This window comes from Pelodiscus sinensis, chromosome 19 (genome assembly GCF_052426305.1).
Source record: "Pelodiscus sinensis isolate ZL-2025 chromosome 19, ASM5242630v1, whole genome shotgun sequence".
NCBI classification, from domain to species: domain Eukaryota; kingdom Metazoa; phylum Chordata; order Testudines; family Trionychidae; genus Pelodiscus; species Pelodiscus sinensis.
The window spans coordinates 545632-562303 of NC_143070.1; the positions used below are offsets into that span (position 1 = coordinate 545632).

Consider the following 16672-nt stretch of genomic DNA (forward strand, 5'->3'; position numbering starts at 1 on the left):
CCTGTTCTCCCACCTCTCTGGGACCCCCTTTTCCTTCCTCTCTTGGCCTCCTCCCCCACCTCTCCAGGCCCCCCTCCCCCACTTCTCAGGACCTTCTACCCCCACCTCTCTGGAGCCCCCCTTTCCTCCCTCTCTGGGCCCCCTTCCCTACCTCTCCAGGCCTCCCCTCTCCCACATCTCTGGGGTCTCTTCTCCCACCTCTCCGGTCTCTCCACTCCCTGGTCTTCTGGATTAGCTCAGTTCTCCTGACTCCCTGCATCTCTCTCTAGGGCTCACCAGGCCCAACGGGAGAGAACGGTCCCCCTGGTCCCCTAGGCAAGAGGGTAAGTGATGGGTCTGCCGGGCCCCCCTTCCCAAGTCTCCCCCCATCCTGAGCAAAGGGGTCTCACGGCACAGGGGGCGTCAGGGGGGCACCTGCTGTCCCAGGCCAGTGCAGGCCCCCGTCCCAGGCACCCCCCGACGGCAGCCACCGTGACCCCTGCCCCCTAGATTGGAAAACCCCCATGTCGATTCCCTCACCCCCCACCCCCCAGCCAGTCCCCGCCCTGGGGCCGGATGGGATCCGCTGCCCCTGGAGGGGACAGTCCCAATGTCAATTCCCTCGCCCCCCAACCCCCCAGCCAGCCCCCGCCCTGGGGCCGGATGGGATCTGCTGCCCCTAGAGGGGACAGTCCCCATGTCAATTCCCTCGCCCCCCAACCCCCCAGCCAGCCCCCGCCCTGGGGCCGGATGGGATCTGCTGCCCCTAGAGGGGACAGTCCCCATGTCAATTCCCTCGCCCCCCAACCCCCCAGCCAGCCCCCGCCCTGGGGCCGGATGGGATCTGCTGCCTCTAGGGTGGACAGTCCCCATGTCGATTCCTTCGCCCCCCAGTTCCCCAGCCAGCCCCCGCCCTGGGGCCGGATGGGACCCGCTGCCCCTGGAGGGGACAGGCCCCATGTCGATTCCCTCACCCCCCAGCCAGCTCCTGCCCTGGGGCCGGATGGGACCCGCTGCCCCTGGAGGGGACAGTCCCCATGTCAATTCCCTCGCCCCCCAACCCCCCAGCCAGCCCCCGCCCTGGGGCCGGATGGGATCTGCTGCCTCTAGAGGGGACAGTCCCCATGTCGATTCCCTCGCCCCCCAACCCCCCAGCCAGCCCCCGCCCTGGGGCCGGATGGGATCTGCTGCCTCTAGGGTGGACAGTCCCCATGTCGATTCCCTCGCCCCCCAACCCCCCAGCCAGCCCCCGCCCTGGGGCCGGATGGGATCTGCTGCCTCTAGGGTGGACAGTCCCCATGTCGATTCCTTCGCCCCCCAGTTCCCCAGCCAGCCCCCGCCCTGGGGCCGGATGGGACCCGCTGCCCCTGGAGGGGACAGGCCCCATGTCGATTCCCTCGCCCCCCAGCCAGCTCCTGCCCTGGGGCCGGATGGGACCCGCTGCCCCTGGAGGGGACAGGCCCCATGTCGATTCCCTCACCCCCCAGCCAGCCCCTGCCCTGGGGCCGGATGGGCACCGGCACCTCGCAGGACAGGCCCCTGCCCCGTTCCCTGGCTCACCCCGTCTCTTCTCCCGGCAGGGCCCCGCAGGCTCCCCAGGCCCCGAGGGGCGTCAGGGCGAGAAGGGCGCTAAGGTAAGAGACCGGGGCTCCCTCCCGGCGGGCGAGTCCCCGACAGACGTGCGGGGGCTGGCTCGGGTCTCAGCTGCTGTCACACGGGGGGGAGGGGGTCTCTGCTGGGGACGTGCCGTGTCCCGGGTCTCCGGGGGTCGGACCCGGCTCGGAGCTGCCTGGCGACGGGGCCCGGCTGGGTCTGTCCCTGGCCCCGCGGGGAGCTCCCAGGAAGCCGGCCAGGCCCAGGGGCCTCTCCCAGAGGCATGAGGGTGGGTGCGGTGCCCCCCGGGTGGTGTCCGTGCGATGGGGCCCCGGGGTGAGCTCGGACCCTGCGGGGCGCCTGCCCCCCTCACCCTGCTGCTCCGTCCCCAGGGCGAGCCGGGCGCACTGGGACCTCCTGGCAAGACCGGCCCCGTGGGGCCCCAGGGAGTCGCCGGCAAGCAGGGGCCCGACGGGCTGAGAGGCATCCCGGGCTCCGTGGTGAGTGGCAGCCGGTGCCGGGGCCCTGGGAGGGCAGGGGGTTTGGTGGGTTGGGGCGGGGCAGGGGAGCCGGGGCTCTCTCCGGGCTCTGGGAGGGGTGTGGGGCGACCCCCAGCTCTGCTTGTGCGGGGGCTGGGTCGGGTCTCAGCTACTGTCACGGGATGTGGGAGGTCCCCGGGCCCTGCCCCCAGCCGCAGCCAGAGGGGACTCTCAGGCGGCAGGTAGGAGAGAAGGGTCATTGGGTCCCATGGACACAGCGTAGCCCAGGCTTGTTGTTACAGGGGCCCGGAGCAGCCAGGGCAGCCCAGCTTGGGGGGCCCAGAGCCCCAGTTCCCTGCATCTTCCCCCAGCCGAGAGAAACCCCACACCCAGCCGGGCACCAGTGCAGTGCCCAGGGAAACTGAGGCACACACACACGCAGGGTTACAGCAGCGCAGTAGGAATCGCATAACAATCGAACAGGACGAACACCCGCCCCGCTGCCTCACAGCTGCGCACGCTGTGCATCCCAAACCGCCCTCCCCCCGTGCTGGGGGGCTGAGAGGGGAGCTCTGCCCCCCACAGGCCTGCCCAGAGCAGTCAGAATGGGGCCCCTGCCTCTGGCCAGGGAGCCCCGGGACAGGCCGTGGGGGGCAGCTGGTGGGTGGTCAGGGCAAAGTTTAGCTCTAACCTCTCCCCTCCGACCTATGCAGGGAGAACAAGGCAAGCCGGGTGCTACGGGCCAGACGGGCCCCCCAGGACCTGTGGTGAGTGTGACTCCACCCCCCCTCAGTGCCCCCGCTGGGGGTGCCTCCTCCCTGCCCCAGCTAACCGCTCTGCCCGTGTCTCCCCGCAGGGCCCCCCGGGGCTGCCCGGCCTGAGAGGGGACTCGGGACCCAAAGGAGAGAAGGTGAGTGGGGGCCAGTGTGAACTCACCAGTGCGGGAGGGTGACATGCCCCGTGCCCCAGACTGGGCCGTGCCAGGCGGCTCCGGCACATGTGGTACACGCTGCGGGTGCCTGCTCCGAGACACGGCCCCGCCCTGACACGTGGCACGAGCGTGGCACAAGAGATGAACCAAACACGTCAGTGCAACGGCCTGCGGGTTCCCCAGTGTGTGCCTCCCACGGACCCCCCCCAGGGGCCAGAGGGGTGTGCGGAGCCCAGGCGTGACCCCACCGACAGCCTGCCCCACATGCTGTCTGCACTGACATGCCCAGCAGGCAGCCTGTCTGTCCAACACACAGCCCTGGATGCTCGCCCCTGCCTGTCTGTCCTGTGCTGATGGCTGTCTGTCTTTCCCCAGGGCCACCCCGGTCTGATTGGTCTGATCGGGCCCCCGGGCGAGCAGGGGGAGAAAGGAGACCGGGGCCTGCCTGGCCCACAGGGCTCCCTGGGGCCGAAGGGAGAGAACGTGAGTATAGTGGAGGGGTGTCACTGCAATACCCCCTCCAGAGACCGCTGGCATGTGGGGGGCAGTTGGTGCTGGGGGGCAGGGGCCAGGACTCATGGGTTCCCCCCCAGCACTGTGAAGGGAGTGGGCGCTAGTGGGGTTGGGTGGGGGGTGTCGGAGCCAGACCTCCTGGGTTCTAATCGCTGCTCCAATGGTGTCTCGGGGGGGGGGGGGGCTGCCCAGGGAGGAGGCTCTGGGGGACCCAGAGTATAAATGATTAAAGTAATGACTTTGCAGACGCCCCCTGCAGAATTCCCGGGGCAGGCTCCCAGCGGAGCTGGAAGGAACTCCTGTCCTAGAAGTGTCGGGAATACACCCGGTGCTAGGACGGCTCAGCCACCCTTCCGGCCTCAGGTCATCACACAGCTGGAAGGAGCGCCTGTCCTAGAAGTGTCGGGAGTACACCCGGTGCTAGGACGGCTCAGCCACCCTTCCGGCCTCAGGTCATCACACAGCTGGAAGGAGCGCCTGTCCTAGAAGTGTCAGGAGTACACCCGGTGCTAGGACGGGTCGGCCACCCTTCCGGCCTCAGGTCATCACACAGCTGGAAGGAACTCCTGTCCTAGAAGTGTCGGGAGTACACCCGGTGCTAGGACGGCTCAGCCGCCCTTCCGGCCTCAGGTCATCACACAGCTGGAAGGAGCGCCTGTCCTAGAAGTGTCGGGAATACACCCGGTGCTAGGACGGCTCAGCCACCCTTCCGGCCTCAGGTCATCACACAGCTGGAAGGAGCGCCTGTCCTAGAAGTGTCGGGAGTACACCCGGTGCTAGGACGGCTCAGCCACCCTTCCGGCCTCAGGTCATCACACAGCTGGAAGGAGCGCCTGTCCTAGAAGTGTCGGGAGTACACCCGGTGCTAGGACGGCTCAGCCACCCTTCCGGGCTCAGGTCATCACACAGCTGGAAGGAGCGCCTGTCCTAGAAGTGTCAGGAGTACAGCCGGTGCTAGGACGGCTCAGCCACCCTTCCGGGCTCAGGTCATCACACAGCTGGAAGGAGTGCCTGTCCTAGAAGTGTCGGGAGTACACCCGGTGCTAGGACGGGTCGGCCACCCTTCCGGCCTCAGGTCATCACACAGCTGGAAGGAGCGCCTGTCCTAGAAGTGTCGGGAGTACACCCGGTGCTAGGACGGCTCAGCCACCCTTCCGGCCTCAGGTCATCACACAGCTGGAAGGAGCGCCTGTCCTAGAAGTGTCGGGAGTACACCCGGTGCTAGGACGGCTCAGCCACCCTTCCGGCCTCAGGTCATCACACAGCTGGAAGGAGCGCCTGTCCTAGAAGTGTCGGGAGTACACCCGGTGCTAGGACGGGTCGGCCACCCTTCCGGCCTCAGGTCATCACACAGCTGGAAGGAACTCCTGTCCTAGAAGTGTCGGGAGTACACCCGGTGCTAGGACGGCTCAGCCACCCTTCCGGCCTCAGGTCATCACACAGCTGCCCCTGGAGTGATGAGCTGGGTGCAGACGAATGGAGGGACCCCAGGGCCCTCTCTGCAACCCCTGGCTCTCTCTGGGGGATGGTACCTCCCAGGATGGAGTTGGTCACTCGAGCAAGTTGCCTGGCGTGTGTGACGCGGTCCCTAGCTGGTCTGACTGTTCCCAGGGACAAGCCTGAGATGCGGATCGGCCCCACTCAAGGTGCATTGTCAGTCAAGGGCGGCTGGTCCCTGGGCTGGCCGTGCGGCCGCGCTAGGTGGGGGAACCTGTAGGTAGCTCCCAGAGGCAAACGCTTGGATTCTCAGTACAGACCAATGCTCGTAACCTGAAGCAGACGAATGAACCAATGGACAGAACCAGCAGAGCATCGGCGTTGGGTGGACTCCGCTTTTGGCCCCTGTGCACACAATGGGATGCAAACACAACCGCGGGGGTGACAATGTTCACATGCAAAATCCAGCCATGGCGCCCTGGGATGAACTGGGGGGTCCTGGTCTCCCTGTAAGTCCACGCTCTCTTCTCGTTCCTGCAGGGGATCCCTGGTGCAACTGGCCCCATTGGCCCTGCTGGGCCCCCAGGACTTCCCGTGAGTGACCTTCGACCTTCCTCTGTGACCCACCCCTTCCCCTGCCTCCCCTCCCCTGAGAGGCACCTGTAACCCACCTTCCCCATCTGAGTCTTACCTATAAGGGGGCTGCCTCATTGCCTGCCCCTCACGAGTGTCCCCCCCCAACCTCCCGTGTCTCTGATTGTCCCGTGGTTGCTTTGCAGGGCCCAGAAGGTCCCAAGGGAGCGAAGGGAGCCACAGTAAGTTCTGACCACGGAGCCCCGTCATGGGGTGCCCTGCGCCCCCCGCCCCCTCAGCCCTGCAGGCAGCTGATGGCTCTGTTCTCTCCCCCAGGGACAAGCCGGCCCCAAGGGCGAGCGAGGTGTCCCTGGCCCCCCCGGACACCCGGTGAGTGACCCCCCTTGCTTCTCCTTGACCTGCTGCCTGGCTCTGCCTGTCCCTACGCTCCGCCTGCACCCTCCATCCCTTGCTAATGGGGCCATCTCCCTTCCCAGCCACCTCTCCTGCCCCATCTACTCCCCCATCTTTCATCTGCTCCTCCTCCCTCCTGTCCCCCTGCCCCGCCTCCTGCCCGATCTGCTCCACCATGTTTCCTCTGCTCCTCCTCCCTCCTGTCCTCCTGCCTCGCCTCCTGCCCCATCTGCTCCCCCATCTGTCCTCTGCTCCTCCTCCCTCCTGTCCTCCTGCCTTGCCTCCTGCCCCATCTGCTCCCCTATCTTTCCTCTGTTCCTCCTCCCTCCTGCCCTATCTGCTCCCCCATCTTTCCTCTGCTCCTCCTCCCTCCTGTCCCCCTGCCCCGCCTCCTGCCCCATCTGCTCCCCCATCTGTCCTCTGCTCCTCCTCCCTCCTGTCCCCCTACCTCGCCTCCTGCCCCATCTGCTCCCCCATCTTTCCTTTGCTCCTCCTCCCTCCTGTTCCCCTGCCTCGCCTCCTGCCCCATCTGCTCCCCCATCTTTCCTCTGCTCTTCCTCCCTACCGTCCTCCTGCCCCTGCCCACTTCCCCATCTCTCCCCTTTCTCCCCTCCACCCGCACTCAGTGTCCTGCCTTCTGCCCTGTCTTCCTCCCACCCTCTACCCCACTTACCGTACTCTGCTGGAGCAGGGAATAATCATTTCTGGGGGCCTAGCTGAAAGGGTCAAACCTGGGTGAATTGCTTAGAACCAGGGCTGCTCCTGCAGGCTATATGTAGACTACAAGCCTCTTTCAAAAAAGCGTGTCTAGACTCCAGGCAGCACTTCTGGAAAAGCCAGGCAGTCTGGGTGCTCTCTTTCCAGAAAAGCCCAGTTTGCATTGCATAGCGCCTTGTTTCCAAGGAGCACTTTCGAGAAAAGGTATCATTCCTCGTAAAACGAGGTTTTTCGTGGTCAAAAAAACCTGCCACCGTCTTTCAATTTGCTTTCTAATGAACGCAGCAGCAGTCTAGATGCAGGGGAGATTTTTTTTAAAAAAAACCTTGTAGTCTAGACACACCCGCAGTGATGAGCTAAGTGATGACCAAGATGGAGGAGTCCCCGGGCCCTGGCCCACGTGGAGGGAATCCCCTTGCTCTATCTAGGAGAAGGCACCTCCCAAGATGGAGCTTGTCACAGGAGCATGGCGCCGGTCCGTGCGTGACTCGGTCCTTGCTCAGTCGGGCAGCCCTGGCGCACATGCTGGGCTGGAGGGTCACAGCGACACCCCTCGGACGTGGATCGGCCCCACTCGAGGTGCATTGTCAGTCAAGTGCTGCGGGTCACCTTGCCCAGTGGGCGGGCGATGCCTGCGGCCGGGTCTCAGATGCAGACGTTTAAAGGATCCCGACAGCGCCCGTCCCCCTAAGGACAGTGACCCAAATCCCACGAGCCACGTAAACACTCAGCAAGGGGGAAGCTCTCACCTGGCCCGCTCTGCACGAGGCGTGGGGTGGGCACCCCGCAGGGAGTGGGGAAAGCTCTGCCTGGCCACACCCCAAATCCAACCCCTCACACAGGGCCCCCCCGGGGAGGTGATCCAGCCCCTGCCCATCCAGCTGCCCAAGAAGAGCAAGCGTTCGATCGACGCCAGCCAGCTGGTGGGCGAGCAGGGGGAGGAGATGGCGGCGGACGAGGCCCACGGCCCCACGGGCAGCGTGGAGGAGATCTTCGGCTCCCTCACCTCCCTCCGGCGGGAGATTGAGCAGATGAAGCACCCGATGGGCACTCAGGACAACCCGGCCCGCACCTGCCAGGACCTGCGGCTTTGCCACCCTGACCTGCCCGACGGTGAGTGCCGGGCTGGGCTCCATGGGAAACGGGGCAGCACTAGGGGCTTTGCTGTGGGGCAGGGCCACCGGAGGGGGGGGGGCTTTCTCGCCTGGAAGCCAGGGCTGACTTGATTGTCCCAGGGTGCTGCTGGGAGCCGTGCTGCAGGGAGTGGGGCGGAGATAATGGGGGTCTCTCCCCAGAAGGCAGGGCTGCCCCATTGCCCCAGGGGTCATTAAGGGGCAGGGAGTGGGGTTGAGGCAGTGGGGTCTCTCCCCTGGCAGGCAGGGCTGTCCCATGGCCCCAGGGGGGAGCTAGGGGGCAGAGAGTGGAGTGGAGGTGGCAGGGGGCTCTCCCCTGGCAGGCAGGGCTGCCCCATGGCCCCAGGGAGGTGCAGGGGGGCAGGAAACAGGGTGGTCGTAGTGGGGGGCTCATCAGTGTTTGGTCCTGCCATGGGGGCGGGGGACTGGACTCGATGGCTCTCGAGGTCCCTTCCAGTCCTAGTGCTCTGTGATTCTATCCCTAGCAGGCAGGGCTGCCCTGTGGCCCCAGGGAGGTGCTGGGGGGCAGGAAGCAGTGTGGAGGTAGTGGGGGGCTCACACCTAGCAGGCAGGGCTGCCCTGTGGCCCCAGGGAGGTGCTGGGGGGCAGGAAGCAGGGTGGAGGTAGTGGGGGGCTCACACCTAGCAGGCAGGGCTGCCCCGTGGCCCCAGGGAGGTGCTAGGGGGCAGGAAGCAGGGTGGAGGTAATGGGGGGCTCACACCTAGCAGGCAGGGCTGCCCCATGGCCCCAGGGAGGTGCTAGGGGGCAGGAAGCAGGGTGGAGGTAGTGGGGGGCTCACACCTAGCAGGCAGGGCTGCCCCATGGCCCCAGGGAGGTGCTAGGGGGCAGGAAGCAGGGTGGAGGTAGTGGGGGGCTCACACCTAGCAGGCAGGGCTGCCCCGTGGCCCCAGGGAGGTGCTGGGGGGCAGGAAGCAGTGTGGAGGTAGTGGGGGGCTCACACCTAGCAGGCAGGGCTGCCCCGTGGCCCCAGGGAGGTGCTGGGGGGCAGGAAGCAGTGTGGAGGTAGTGGGGGGCTCACACCTAGCAGGCAGGGCTGCCCCGTGGCCCCAGGGAGGTGCTGGGGGGCAGGAAGCAGGGTGGAGGTAGTGGGGGGCTCACACCTAGCAGGCAGGGCTGCCCCGTGGCCCCAGGGAGGTGCTAGGGGGCAGGAAGCAGGGTGGAGGTAGCGGGGGGCTCACACCTAGCAGGCAGGGCTGCCCCATGGCCCCAGGGAGGTGCTAGGGGGCAGGAAGCAGGGTGGAGGTAGCGGGGGGCTCACACCTAGCAGGCAGGGCTGCCCCGTGGCCCCAGGGAGGTGCTAGGGGGCAGGAAGCAGTGTGGAGGTAGTGGGGGGCTCACACCTAGCAGACAGGGCTGCCCCGTGGCCCCAGGGAGGTGCTAGGGGGCAGGAAGCAGGGTGGAGGTAGTGGGGGGCTCACACCTAGCAGGCAGGGCTGCCCCATGGCCCCAGGGAGGTGCTGGGGGGCAGGAAGCAGGGTGGAGGTAGTGGGGGGCTCACACCTAGCAGGCAGGGCTGCCCCGTGGCCCCAGGGAGGTGCTGGGGGGCAGGAAGCAGGGTGGAGGTAGTGGGGGGCTCACACCTAGCAGGCAGGGCTGCCCCGTGGCCCCAGGGAGGTGCTGGGGGGCAGGAAGCAGTGTGGAGGTAGTGGGGGGCTCACACCTAGCAGGCAGGGCTGCCCCATGGCCCCAGGGAGGTGCTAGGGGGCAGGAAGCAGGGTGGAGGTAGCGGGGGGCTCACACCTAGCAGGCAGGGCTGCCCCGTGGCCCCAGGGAGGTGCTAGGGGGCAGGAAGCAGTGTGGAGGTAGTGGGGGGCTCACACCTAGCAGGCAGGGCTGCCCCGTGGCCCCAGGGAGGTGCTGGGGGGCAGGAAGCAGTGTGGAGGTAGTGGGGGGCTCACACCTAGCAGGCAGGGCTGCCCCGTGGCCCCAGGGGGCACTAGGAGGCATGAAGTGGGGCCGTGGCCGTGGCCCCAGGGCAGTGCTAGGGGCCGTGCTGGTGGGGTGGCTCAGTGGGGGGAGGGGGAGCGAAGGAGATCCTTTGTGCACTGACACCCCTCCCCCCCAGGCAAGTACTGGATCGATCCCAACGAGGGCTGCTCCAGGGACTCCTTCAAGGTGCACTGTGACTTCTCGGCGGGCGGGGAGACCTGCCTCTTCCCTACCCCAGAGACGCAGGCGGTGAGTGTGGCAGGCACGGCGTCTGGGAGCCAGGACGCGGGTTCTCACCCCAGGGTGGCGGCCGGTGGGTCCAAGTAGGTGGGCGGGGAGACCTGCCTTTTCCCTGCCCCAGAGACGTGGGTGGTGAGTGTGGCGGGCGCGGCATCTGGGAGCCAGGACGCGGGTTCTCACCCCAGGGTGGCGGCCGGTGGGTCCATGTAGGTGGGTGGGGTGTGGAGGGTTGGGGCGGGTGGGAGCTTGGACTTCTGGGTTCTCCCCTGTGACGAGACCCCCAAGCCACCGCAGGCTGATTTGGCAGGCACGCAGCTGGAAGGGGAGTTTAGCCCCTGCCTCGACCCCAGCTCCCAGCCGGGTACCACGTGCCAGGGGCGCCCCCGAGTCCCGTCTCTCTGTGTCTCCCCTGCCAGGTCAAGATGTCTGCGTGGGAGGGGGAGACGCCATTGCGCTGGTTCAGCCAGTTCCGGGAAGGCAGCAAGGTGAGTGCCGGGCGGGGCTGCTGGGGATCCGGCCCCCCAGTAACGCAGCTTGTGGGTCTCGTACGTAGCCCTGAGCAGGGCTGCCTCTGAGCCGTGCGGCCCCACAGCTGCCTGATCAGCCCCACCCAGGGGCTCAGAGCTGCCATGCACCGAGATGCTGCGGGTTGGTGAGAGCTCCGCTCCGGCAACCCAGGGGCAGGCTGTGTTCTGGGCCAGCCCTTCCTTGGTGGGGAGGCGGCTCCGGGCCTCCATTCCCCCGTCTGGAGCCACCTCCTGCACCCCAAACACCTCAACATCTGCCCTACCCCGGAGCTCTCATCCCGCCAGCCCTGAGTTCCCTCCCACACCCCAAACTCCCACCGAGTCCCCACCCTGCCACAGATCATCCATGTGCACCCATACTGAGGTGATGCTTTGCATATCCCTGCGTGTTCCATGTCAGCCTTGTATTGGTGCACGTAACAAAATTCATTCCACACACGGACATAAGAAATTAGATGGACCCCTCTGAGTGAGCCCCAGAGATGGACCCCACCTGAGTATATGTGTGCAGATCCATCCTGCCCCCCCCCTGGGTCCAACACCGGCCCCCCCGCTGGCACCTGGGGTGTGCAGGGGGGTCTTGGGTGATTACCCCCCTCCCATGGCTCATGTCCACACTTCCATCCTTCAAACTCCTCTGTCAGTCCTGGCCCCTCCGTGCCAGCCCCTGGGTGTATCTCTCTGGGTCTGGATCCTCACCTACCAGCTGCCTGGACTCTCCCTATCAGATCCACCCACCAGCCTGTCCTAGAATCAATTCATCCCTAGACCCATCTGCAGTGTCATCTGCCCCGTTAGTCGCTTCTTTCATGCCTGTCCAGCCCCGAGTCAGATCCATGCCAGACTCTGGGAACGGGAGCCTGTCGTTAGCTCTGTCTATCCGTCTGTCCTCGGTTCTGCCCATCCATCTGTCCTTGTAGCTGTCCATCCGTCTGTCCTCAGCTCTGTCCATATGTTGATCCTTGGCTTTGCTTGTCCATTTGTCCTTGGCTCTGCCCATCTCTTACAGTCTTTGGTGCCCCCATGCCCTGAGTACAGACTCTGCTCCCCACCAAGTGCCCCCGACAGACCCTGCTCTTGGGAGCAGCAGGGGCTCCCCATACCTTGCCCCGAGTGGGGGGGTGCAGGGAGGTGGCTGCCACATGCCTCTCCCCCTAATGGTGTCCCTCCCCCCAGTTCTCGTATGTGGATGCGGACGGGCGCCCAGTGGGCGTGGTGCAGCTCACCTTCCTGCGGTTGCTGAGCGTGGCCGCCCGGCAGAACTTCACCTACCACTGCCAGCGCTCGGTGGGCTGGCGTAGCACCGCCTCTGGGGACCACCAGCGCGCCCTCCGCCTGCGGGGCGCCAATGAGGAGGACATGAGTTTCGACAACAGCCCCTACATCAAGGCTCTCACGGACGGCTGCGCGGTGCGTGGGCTGGGGCAGCCAAGGGGGAGGGACACACTGGGGAGAGGGGTGAGGAGAGATGGGAACCTGGGGCCAGGTGAGTGGGGATGGACACATTGGGATGGAGGGCGGGGGTGGTACAGATGCTGTGGGGAGAAGGACTGGAGGGTGGGGAGATGGGGGGAGGGATGGAGGGAGGGCAGAGCAGATGGAAGGCTGGACAGATATACTAGAGGGGAGGGAGATGCCCCATCCAGCTCCACCTCACACATGGGAGAGGTTATAACCCATCCCCCACCTCCCCTCACACATCCCAGTGCTCCTTGTGCCCCACCCAGCCCCACTTGAGGTGCATTGTCAGTCAAGTACCTCGGACGCGGATTGGCCCCACTCGAGGTGCATTGTCAATCAAGTGCCTCCGATGAAGATTGGCCCTGCTCGAGGTGCACTGTCAGTCAAGTACCTCGGACACGGATTGGCCCCACTCGAGGTGCATTGTCAGTCAAGTGCTGCCGGTCACTGGACTGTCCGGCCGTCTACAGTTGCTGGGCAGAATCTGTTGCTGTCTTCCCCAAGCAAATACTGGGACTACCGCAACATTGCCCATACTTACAACTCCTGATACACAGATTGCACAGGCCTGTGAATGGGAGAAACAGACACTTCACTTGGCACGTCCACAGACGCCTCACCCAACAGCCATTGTAGGAGACTGGTGGCCAATGCAGGACTGAGCAGGGTGGCAGCAGGGAGCCATACGGTCACATTGTAGTCAGATAGCATCACACAGTAGAGAGAATAGTGATGGATATGCAGAGGGGCAGCTGGGTGACCAACCAGCCAGACACACTGGAGTCGAGGGAAGGAAGGATGGAGAGATGGATGCATACACTGGGGGAGCAATGGACAGACCGACAGACATGCCGGGGCAGCAATAGACAGTCACAGGCACAGACAGAGGGATGCTGGAGGCCCAGGAGCAGACAGACAGAGGGCTGCACCAAACACAGGAAGAGACGGACAACACCAGGGCCGGCTGGAGGGATGGGATGGATAGGACAGCTGGGGGGAGGGAGGCCGTGTCCAGGCCAGGGACAGAGGGCAGAGCCTAGACCCCCACGAGAAGAGAGGTTCCCCAGGGGAGCCCCCGGAGCTGCTGACTCCGCAGCTTGACCCTTCCCATCCTCTCCCTGCAGCTGCGGAAGGGCCCGGACCGGACGGTGCTGGAGGTGAACACGCCCCGGGTGGAGCAGCTCCCCCTGCTGGACGTCCGCGTCACGGACTTTGGCGAGCCCAACCAGAAGTTTGGGTTCGAGGTGGGACCCGTCTGTTTCCTGGGCTAGGACCGAAGCCCTGAGAGTCCTGCCCTGGTCCCTGGGGGACCGTCCCAGCCTGGCCCGGGCCCCACCACTTCCAAGCAGCAAGGCTACGGGACTCACCTCCCCGAGGGACAGACGGACACACCACGACCAGCCACAGCCACTGAGACCACCACGCCCGCTGCCACCTCCAGCGGGGCCCAGGGCCCAGAGAGAGACCCCAAAGGGACGTCACCGTCCAGAGCCCATCTGTATTGTAATGTGTAGGGAGAGAGGACAGCTACGCCAATGCCTGGCTGGATACCTCAGAGCCCCACACCTCCCCTCCCATGCTCCTCCAGCCAGAGCTCCCAGAGTGCCCCAGCAACACCCTTCAGAGCCCACGGGTCCCGAATTCCCCAGGATCCCCTCCGTATGTCCCCAACCCCGTCCCCTCGGATGTTAGCCGTGGCCGGAGCCACTCAGAAACGGTGGAACCGGGTCCCCCTGTTCCCCTCCGGCCGGGGAGCAAAGCCATTCACGCCCCAGGAACATTGGGAGCGAACCAGAATTAATTAACTGTAGTGGAGCGACCGGCTCCTCTGTGCCCAGCAGCGCCATAGGCAGACGAGCTGGGTGAACCCCCGAGCGCTCCCGGCTCCCCTCTCCGTGGTGCTGACACGTGTCACAGGGTGCTTCTGGTCCAGGCTTCCAACGCTTCCGGTCCCTTAGCCCCATTCCTTATCCCCATCCCTGGGCTGCAGCCCCCCCCCCAAAGGAAGGAGAAATGTTCATCTGCATGGGGACACCACTCCCCTACCCCCCCGGGCTAATCAATCACAAAGGAGGGGTGTCCCTCCCCCTTCCCCATGGTACTAATTAGTGTTAATTGCTGTGGGCAGGGCTCCAGGGCCCTTCCCTGCCAGACCCTCTCATGTGCTCTCCCTCCCCTCCCTGTCGGTTAAAATACCGAACACACCCAATTGATTAACATCCTCCCATGGCTCAGCCCCCCCCAGCCCTTTGCAAGTCCCTGTTGCTCTGGGTGTATTTATCCCCCCCTCCCCCCCGCCCTGTGGCAGAAGGCAAGGAGCGCGGAGAAGGACTCTGTTTTTATGGTTCGATGTTAAATTAATTCTCTTATTTAAGGCTGGGGACACTCCCAGGCCAGCGCCCTGCAGCGGATTGTGACTCCCGCTGCCGGGCCGGGGGCTGGGGGGCTCCCGCTGATTTGCTGGGGGCCGTCGGACACTCACGGGGCGCCGGCCTTTGCTGGGCAGGAGTCCAGAGGCGGGGCGCCCCCGGTGCTGGGCCGGCGGCCGGTGTAATTTTGTAAGTAATTGGGGAAGTTTCATTGTAATATATCTGCTCGAATTGTGCTGCTTTGGGGGGCTGTTCGTTCTGCGCGCCTGTCCCCAGCCTGGGGCTTTGGTCATCGCTCTGTGTTCCTTCACCCCCCAGGAAAACGGGCGCCTATGCACCCCTGCCCCCACTGTGCAGACCCAGGCCACCTCCCTCGGCAGCCCGATGGGCCGGTGTGTGGTGCAGCCACATGCCAGGGGGCGAGACGTTGTGCACCAGCGAGTCCAGTGCAGAGCTGGGCTGGGTGGCCGGGGTGGTGCCCCGGGACGGATGATGGGCTGGAGAAGGGCTGCCAGGCTGCTCGGGTGGGGGGCTGACATACAGGGGGCGGCTGAGCATGGCACTGGGGGCTCCGGGCGCTCTGTGGCCACGTAGACGGGACACACGTGGCAGGAAGACACACCCAGTGGGGGGGACTTGCCCGGAGCAGGTGAGCCTGGCAGGGAACCTGTTTCCAGCCCCCAGCAGAGGGAGGGCCTGGGGCAGCCTCCCCACATCCCAGAGCGGGGCTGAGCCGTTCCTGAGCATGGAGACAGAGCCAGACTGTCTGTGCCTGGGATACTCCCGGGGGTCCTGCCGCAGGGCTCCTGGAGACCCAGTCTCATCTGCCGACACGGGCTGTGGTGATGAAGGGCCCGTCGCTTGTGGGGCCATGGCCATGGGAGGTGGGACCCGGGGCCCTGGGGCCCAGCGACGTGAATCAGCAATGCCCCACTGGGCTCTGTGTGCGGGGGGGAGGGGGCTATGGGTCTGGGGATCCCCAGAATTGGCACCAGCCGGGGCTCCGGGCCTCTGAAAGGTCTCGAGGGCTCCCAGAACCCAGGGGGCTCTGCTTGGCCCGGCCTCCCACGTACTCAGCCCCAAATCCCTGCGACCAGCCTTGCGCTGGCTTGTCCTGGCTGCACGTCTTCCCGGCCACACCCCAGGCTGCCCCCCAGACCAGCCTGAGCGCCGGGGTCTGTACCGCTCCTGCGTCCCACGGGGGGTGGGTGCGTAACTGAGGGCCCCAGGGCGGGTGGGTCTGGTGCGGGGGGGGGATCTGGGGGAGGAGCTGGCGAGGGGGGGGTTCATTGTCACAGTCTCAGGCTGGGCTGCCGACTGAAGGAACAACCCAGGTGCCCCAGACACACCATTCTCGCTGCCTCCTGGAAGGAGTTTCTCCTGGCTCCCCCCCACCAGCACATCTCCCCCAGCTCCACAGCCCGGCTCCCTCTCCTGCCAGCAGTTGCGGGGGAGGGGAGGGGGGAACACGTCCTGACATGGTGTCTGGCAAGTCCATCGGTGGGGCCCCGGGGGGGCCCAATGCCCAGGGAGCAGGCCCAGTGCAGGGTGCCCCCCGGCTGGCTCTGCTCTGCCCACGGCCGCTAGGCACAGCTGGCATCTCCCTGGGATCCACCTGGCTGCAGGGGCCCCTGTCCGCACCCCACCCCGGCAGGCCTGTGTGAGGATTGCAGGGAACTGGGGGAGGGGAGGCCGCCCCAAAGCCTGGTGGAGACCCCAGACCTGGGTTTGCCCCATTGCCTGGGAAGAGTCCCCCCCCCAGCCAAACTCACCAGGCACGGGTCTGACACATGCACATCGGGCGGGGTCTGCCCGCGCCTGCAGCAGAGACAGGACGTCGGCCAGCCCGGGCTGGGCACAGACCCACCGCTCCTGGGACTGGCGCCCGGCCAGCAGGCAGCCCCCACCGGCCCCATCGGGACCTGGCCCTACCCCTGCCAGGAGCTGCGCTAGGACCCCCCGCGCCCCGCTCTGCCTAGCCCCCATAGCCAGGCCCGGCAGCCGCCTGTGTAAGCCAGTGGGCTCTGGGTGACATGCCCGGGATTGTCAAACCGGGGGAAAGGCTCAGAACCAGGCCCGCTGACAGCCACAGCCTGGGGTCCCCCATGTATGGCACCAATCACCACCCCTCAAGCACCTCTGTTTGCTGCAATGGCCAGCAAGGAGTCACACAAGCAAATCCCTTCAGACACCCCAGTGTTTCCTGTGCCCCCCCGTCCTCCCTCACACAGGGGAGCAGCTATAAAGCCAATCCCTCCCCTCCCCTCACACACCTGTGTTCCCTGTGCCCCCCAGCCCCACCTTACACAGGGGAGAGGTTATAACCCATCCCCCACCTCCCCTCAGACACCCCAGT

At 65.8% G+C, this 16672-nt stretch overlaps 1 protein-coding gene across 5 annotated transcripts in view; it reads left to right on the forward strand.

Annotated features, from left to right (window-relative positions):
- Positions 1-14557, forward strand: part of COL11A2 (collagen type XI alpha 2 chain) — a 92030-nt gene extending 77473 nt beyond the window's left edge. For all 5 annotated transcript variants that reach the window (XM_089771561.1, XM_075917109.2, XM_089771562.1 and 2 more), the window contains 14 exons: positions 270-323; positions 1560-1613; positions 1965-2072; positions 2765-2818; positions 2908-2961; positions 3358-3465; positions 5473-5526; positions 5712-5747; positions 5842-5895; positions 7479-7749; positions 9856-9968; positions 10376-10444; positions 11663-11896; positions 13072-14557. In XM_089771561.1, the coding sequence (XP_089627687.1) occupies positions 270-323; positions 1560-1613; positions 1965-2072; positions 2765-2818; positions 2908-2961; positions 3358-3465; positions 5473-5526; positions 5712-5747; positions 5842-5895; positions 7479-7749; positions 9856-9968; positions 10376-10444; positions 11663-11896; positions 13072-13218 (1410 nt within the window). In that variant the 3' untranslated portion in view covers positions 13219-14557. The remainder of the gene's footprint in view (positions 1-269; positions 324-1559; positions 1614-1964; positions 2073-2764; positions 2819-2907; positions 2962-3357; positions 3466-5472; positions 5527-5711; positions 5748-5841; positions 5896-7478; positions 7750-9855; positions 9969-10375; positions 10445-11662; positions 11897-13071) is intronic.
- Positions 14558-16672: the final 2115 nt, after the last annotated feature.